The sequence below is a fragment of the Triplophysa rosa genome, unplaced genomic scaffold (assembly GCF_024868665.1).
Source record: "Triplophysa rosa unplaced genomic scaffold, Trosa_1v2 scaffold259_ERROPOS68496, whole genome shotgun sequence".
NCBI lineage: Eukaryota > Metazoa > Chordata > Actinopteri > Cypriniformes > Nemacheilidae > Triplophysa > Triplophysa rosa.
The window spans coordinates 58,841-65,779 of NW_026634278.1; the positions used below are offsets into that span (position 1 = coordinate 58,841).

General features: G+C 38.0%; 1 protein-coding gene across 2 annotated transcripts; it reads right to left on the bottom strand.

Moving 5' to 3' along the window:
* Positions 1-501: 501 nt before the first annotated feature.
* Positions 502-6,362, bottom strand: LOC130550223 (piggyBac transposable element-derived protein 4-like). 2 transcript variants are annotated; one of them, XM_057327647.1, is made up of 4 exons: positions 3,630-6,362; positions 3,181-3,344; positions 1,986-3,132; positions 502-1,899 (listed from the first exon to the last, which is right to left on the bottom strand). In XM_057327647.1, exons 1-4 carry the CDS (start codon positions 3,803-3,805, stop codon positions 1,479-1,481), a joined length of 1,908 nt encoding a protein of 635 aa, XP_057183630.1. In that variant the 5' UTR covers positions 3,806-6,362; the 3' UTR covers positions 502-1,478. The 2 variants fall into 2 exon arrangements, with proteins under 2 accessions (XP_057183630.1, XP_057183629.1); XM_057327646.1 differs by having other exon boundaries at positions 503-1,899; positions 1,986-3,344.
* Between the last annotated feature and the right edge of the window lie 577 nt (positions 6,363-6,939).

Here is a 6,939-nt window from a genome sequence, read left to right on the forward strand (position 1 = left end):
ATTAAAATGATTTAATAGTAAATATTCTACACAATAATATAGCCGAACTGTAGACTTTATGCGAAACATATTGTTCTTGATCTTGGGGTAAAATGTGAAATAAACATGTTTTCATGAATTATTATAATAAAAAGCTGCAAGGTGATGTACTAGACCCTAGATATCTCAGTTGAAACCTGCTTCTGATTTTTAGTAGATGTTCCCACACTGTAAAAAAAAACGTAATTTTACAGAATTTTCCTGTTTTATTTGACAGTTTTTTTCTGTATTTTTGAAAAACAGGAAAAAAATGTCTAATTACAGAAATAAACTGTGAATTTGTTTTATTTTACGGATTTTCCCTGTATTTTGGAAATACGGGGAAAAAATGTCAAATTACAGAAATAGACTGTGAATTTGTTTTATTTTACAGATTTTTTCCATATATTTAAAATATGGTTAAAAATGTTAAAAATTGTCAAATTACAGAAATAGACAGAAAAGTTACATTGTTTATTTAAAAAGGTATCGGTATATAATTTAATATAAAGTATATAAAGTCCTTTAGACAGGAAAAAATGAAAATATTCGTGTGATTTTACATCAAGAGCAGAGACATGTTCCTGTCCGTTTTGTTTTGTTGTTTCACTGGAACGAATAGTTTCTATGATAGCGTGATAGATTGAGGCACTCGTGAAGATTGTGCCCAGGAGCCAGAGCCACTGATAAAAGCAGCATGATTAACCCCTTAGCATTCCTGTAAAATTAACCTAAAACGCCTAAAAAAGGCATGCCCAAAGTAAACTGTATTCTGTTCTTTAACCCTTTGGAGTACATGTATGGTTTGTGCATATTTTGAAAGGAGACACTTTGAGGTTTGTTCATTAACAGTCAGAATCACTGCAAGTCTTACTGGTATTGAGTAATAGAACTTTGAACACATTGAAAAGGGAAATAAGTATATTCCGCCTAAATTTTTTTTGTTAAAAAATGCCTGCAGATGACTACAACTGGGAGGTATTAGCTTGAAAACACATTGGGATCACAGAACGAAGCCTTAGCAAGCGTAGTTTCAAATTTGATAACAATACCTTAGATAAGTGTATGTAAAAACACTAATTTTCTAAGTTTATATCTAGGCGCTTCCCAAAAAAGGCCATTTGGTGACTCCAAATGACCCCTTTTAAGCACATTGAATGTTAACACATAAAATGCTGCTATTTTTGAATGCTTTATTGTACAGTCATAATTTTGGGCACCAGTGAAAGGTTACACTAAGTGCTATTCAATCTCTCATCCAGATTCACTGTCAGTAATTGCTGACACATAGTAACTGAAGCATAAACAAGTTATAGTGTGTACAGATACAAAACAAGTGCTATGGTATTAAAAGTTAACATAAGACCACATATATCTATCTATCAATGAAGACCTTATATAAAACCATATATAAGTCAATATGTAAGACCATAACTATTTACACATTTTACAATTATATTTTACAAGTTATTGGCATCATGCCACTCATTGTAACAATCACGATTTGGCACAAAGCACAACGGTATGTCACAGGAGGAGCACTTCACTGGTGTCTTTGCTTGGCACTGTCTGCACCTCAGACGACCCATGGTGCTATGTGCAGTGATATGCACAGGCTTGTGATGTTTGCTGCGTGGAGTGGACGATGGAGCAGGAATTTTTGCTGCTGCTGCCAGCTCCTCAACAAGTGTCTCTCTGAATGCCTTTTGGTGCATGGGTACCTCTCCTTTACCTTTGGTAAGATCCTTGTAAAGCAAGAACGCATTCACAATAGCAATGTCCATAAAGTGATAAAACAATGTCTTATACCACCTCTGGGTCTTGTGGATGACTTTGTAATAATTGATCAGCGAATCTGAAAGATCCACTCCACCCATGAACCTGTATAGGAAGAAAAAGCAACACTGAGCCACATATTTGATTTAATTTCAAATAGCATAAAAGATTGTTGATTATATAATACATACCGGTTGTACTCCTTCACTGCTGGTGGAACAGAGATGTTCTTCAAAACCCAGTGCCCATCTGCATCTTTCACTCTTCTCTGAACAGTGTCCCCCCCATGGGCTGTGTGGAGTGTTGTGCACATAAAAACATCCCTTGTGTCTCGCCATTGCACAAAGAGGAGGGAGTCCTTTCTGATCCACCGTATGCTCCCACGCAAAGATTTCGAAACCAGAGTGTTTATTTTGGTTTTTGGAAAACCAATTCTGTTTGTGCGTATCGTTCCGCATGCCCAGATCCTCTTTTGAAGGAGATCACAGAAAAGGGAGGGACTTGTATAAAAATTGTCAACAAAGAGCTTGTAACCCGTGCCAAGCAACTGTGTGTCAACAAGCTCCATTACTGACTCATAACTGAGTCCTTTCCCACTGTTTCCCTGCAGCTTTCCTTCATACACAAAAAAGTCCCATGTGTACCCATTGCTCGAGTCCGCCAGTACGAAAAGTTTATAACCCCAGCGACAAGGCTTATTTTTCATGAACTGTTTAATCCCGATACGCGCTTTAGAGGCAACCATCCGCTCATCAATTGAAATTTCCTGGCCAGGGTGATAGTTTATTTTGCATGCATCCCTAATCTCACTGTATAGTGGCTTGATTTTGCAAAGACGATCAAATTCTGAGGTACCTCTTCTCTGCTCGTTAGCAGCATCATCCACCAAGCTACTGAGGTGAAGGGAGTGGCAGATCCTGAGAAACTTCTTTCCGGTAAGAAGCGTTTTAGGGAACGGCAAGCTGTACAGATGACTTTCTCTCCAGTAATCAGTTATGGACGGGAGTTTTATTAGACCCATATAAATTACCATGGCCATGAATGCCAGCATATCCTGCACTGTTACGTCAATCCATGGGTTGGAGGGATTTGAGTGATGAGTTGAGCCAAAGTCATTGGTGTTTTTAATTATTGTCAGTAACACAGAGTTTGTAAAAAAAAGTTGAAAAAGCTGTAAAGCTGTGTAGTTAGCTGTACGTATGAGCTGGGGGCCTGGTGATTTGGTGGGTCTGAAGGTGGGTTGTGGTGGTGTCACATCTGGAACATCAACATCATTCCATCTCTCTTCAGATGTGGGGATTGACATCTCAGCTTGACCACTGGTGCTGGCAGTTCTCCCTCTTCCTCTAGCCCGTCCTTTGCCTCTTCCTCTAGCCCGTCCTTTGCCTCTTCCTCTAGCCCGTCCTTTGCCTCTTGGTCTTTTGCTGGCAGAATCTCTCTGGGTAGGTGAGGTTTGGGGCTTATCTTCCGATGAGGTGCTGTCATCTTGCCTGTTGGTATATGGCTTTTTGCTGCTTGGCTCCCAGTCTTCATCCGTTTCATTTGATTGTCTGTGTTACCAAAATGCAAAGAGAAAATTGTTTACAAAACATTTGGATATATTTTTACATGCTCACACATATATAAACAGAAACACATGCACACAAACAACCTGACACACACACACAACCAGACATATACACCAGTGCACGAGCGCACACACACATGCACGCACGCAAACATATAAGTTACACCCATGCATAAACAATATACACTTCTGCAGGAACACATCAAAACACATAACTCAGTATACACAGTAAAATATGGTATATAATATAATAAAATAAAATACTTACTTGTCGAGAGTGACGTCTCCGCCATCCAAAAACAGGTCCTCTGCAACCGTGTCAATGGATGAAACATCGCTCTCTTCGTCTGAAATGTCATCCTCTGATTGATCACTGTTACGCCGAGTACATTCTTCAACAACTTCGTCAAGTGTAAACTTTGTTTTTATCATCCTTTTTGCCATTTTTCACCTGTATAATCTCTCAACGCTAACTTTCACTTGTAAACTCTACAACGCTCTCTTTACGCACGGGCGCACGTGTCACTAAAGTAATTTGCGCACAGACTTTTTTGCATGATAGATTGAATCTTCCCACTAAAGCTGCATATTAATCTTTTCAGAAGCTCATTGGCTATCATACAAGACAGTCATGTGCAAATTCTGATGCGATTAGATCGATCTGTTGTCCATCAAATTGAGGGCGGTGTCATTGGTCATCCAGGTCGCTCCTTGGCTATTGATGCCTAATGACACCCCTTAGATTCACCTATTGGTTAAAATGAGGTGTCAATTCAAAGTGCAGGGGTCAGCGGCCATTTTGACATCAACAAATCCGTATTGTTTACAATAGAAAAGAAGCTACACCGCAGAAAACATTGAAGATTTGATTGCTCTTTCGGCTAACTTGAAACGACACTACCACATTCCATGGATGTTTATGGATATATAAATGTTTTTTGGGCTAAATATTTCATTGAATTAGATCGACTGGAGCCTTTACAGTGTAACAACACCGTTTTTGTTGAAATTTTATGAATCATTGGGCAATCGGGAGGCTTCATAGGTGAGTTCCGTCAGTTTAGTCGTTGTTTATTTGATTGTTGGTGGTCTGACAAAGACACTGATTGTACCTTCTGTGTTGATCGTTCCCCTAAATGGTTTACATTATTTGAATCACAAGAATCTCAGCTTTCCAAAGATATGTGACATGTTTAGATTTTTGTTTCGTGAGTTTTTTTAATGTCACAAAGTTAACCCATAAACATGCAGTGTGGCGCCAGCGGTACGATGGATTTCAAAGGGGTTAAAGAAACAACACAAGGCTGTCTCTTATTAAACACAAACGAACGAAATGAATGCTCTGCTGTTCAAATAGAAATGCGTCCACGACGCGATATGTTTTAAAAGTACTTCGACTGCGTGTTGGCGTAAAAGAGCTGGTGAGTTAGTTTTCTATCTGAAAGAATCAGTTCGTGCATCAGAATCAGACATCACTACTGTGACTGACCAATCTAGTTCCGCTTGTTAAAGTAGTTCTGCTGCATTCAGTGTTTTGTTACGCATTTATTCTCATAATATAGTATGATAACATCATATAATACATTCTTTCTTTTAGTAGCCTACGCACATATTTACATGCCAGTTATGAATAGGGCTGTCACGATTATGAAATTTGATTGACGATTAATTGTCTAATGAATCATTGCGATTATGGTGATTAATTGTGTTTTAGGGCTTTGGCGATTATGACGATTAATTGTCTGTTTTTGAGCATTGACATTTAATTCTCATTCATTTTTGATTCTGCGATTGAAACGACCATATTGTTCTGAATACAAGACTATGTTTTTTTCTTGGAAATACATCTGAAAAAATTGGGTCATCATATATTTAAGGTTTAGGCTTTTACCTGTCAATAATACAACCACCAAATACTTGTAAATGAAGTAAATTGATCAGGTGTGAATTGAAGCCACCATTAAAATACTATCAGTCATAGAAAAGCTTCTAGTATGTTTTTTTCTCACTTGCAAGACTACAGTAAAATTTTACTTGTGTGTTAATGAAATTTTGGTAGACTGGTTTTCACACTGAGATTTGCTTAAATAATATTAAATTGTACTGCGGGTAATTTGTATATGTTTTAGTTTTTTTTTTAAGTGATTGTGTTGTGGTGGTACATTTTACAAGTATTACCATGCTTTAGTAACAATATATACACTAAAATATGCAATATGCAGCTCCCCCTAGTGTCTTCTATAGAGATGTGCGATAATTGCGATGATCTGAAATCATCGCGATGAGGTCAAACAATCGCAATGAGACGATTATTTAATAATCGTGACAGCCCTAGTTATGAAGATTTTATATCTTAGAAATTTTAGAATTCGCGCAAGGATACACCTTCTAAGCACAAAGTAGAGCAGCTGCGCACGTGATAGGACATCACCTCACCTCAGCCTAACCGCCAGTTTTGGAGAGGCGAAGCAGGTAAGATGCATATTTATTTATATAATAATATTAATATGTGTAAGTTCTAGCATTACATTTTTTAATGTATTAATATTGACCACATTTGGGAGCAGACCGGTAATCATTTAACAGTAATCTTTAAAATGTTTATCTTAAAAAGTAGGTCTCGGTTGATGGTAACGTTAATGTGTATTTATTTCTTTTTGCGTGATTTTAACCAAGTCCTACTTTATAACTTGTTAGTTTTGTTGTTTTAGTGCGTTCTATTGCATTTTAAGAGTTGCAAACCCCCCTAAAAGCCACCTTAGTCAAAAATGAAATTATGATTTTGTGTAATGTTAACATTAAACGCTTTCCACACATAGTAACGTTAACTGTTAAAGAGTACATTCCTCAATATTTTTAAGGGCTTATTTTGGTTTATGGAGTGTCCGACAACAAGTTTATGTACATACATGATGTAAAAATACTATTATTTCGTAATAATAAGCAGTTTTTATTACCTTACTTCTTGACTGACTCTCAAATGATTCGTTCCGCGATTCATCTGTGTAATCTCCATGCATACAGAACTTCTCACGGACTCTCCCTTCTGGTTTGTCGCATGGAGCATCTCACGGATTCACCCTTCGGGGTTGCATACAGAACTTCTCACGGACTCTCCCTTCTGGTTCGTCGCACGGAACATCTCACGGATTCATCCTTCGGGGTTGCATACAGAACTTCTCACGGACTCTCCCTTCGGGGTAGTACACAGGACTTTTCTGTGACTCTCCCTCTGGGATTTTTGCATCGGATTCCTACATTCGTGAGTCATTCAAAGCCCCTTTAAGTATCTCCCTAGTAATCCCCGGCCGAGCGCTCGAGCCTGTCCTACTCCCACTTCTGGTATTCTCCTTGTGTGTTGTGCTGTGTATTTTTGAAATAAAACCCTTGTTGATCCTGCATCTGACTCCGGCCTTTACTGTACATAACAATTTCTGATAACAAGCAAAAGAAACCGAGAAGAACCATTCCTTTGCTAAACTTGTCTCTCCAATATTTTGAATTTAGACTGTGATGCCAAGCTCAACCGCTAGATATCAATGTACCATACAGGTTGTTTAAATGTGTCCAAACTACAA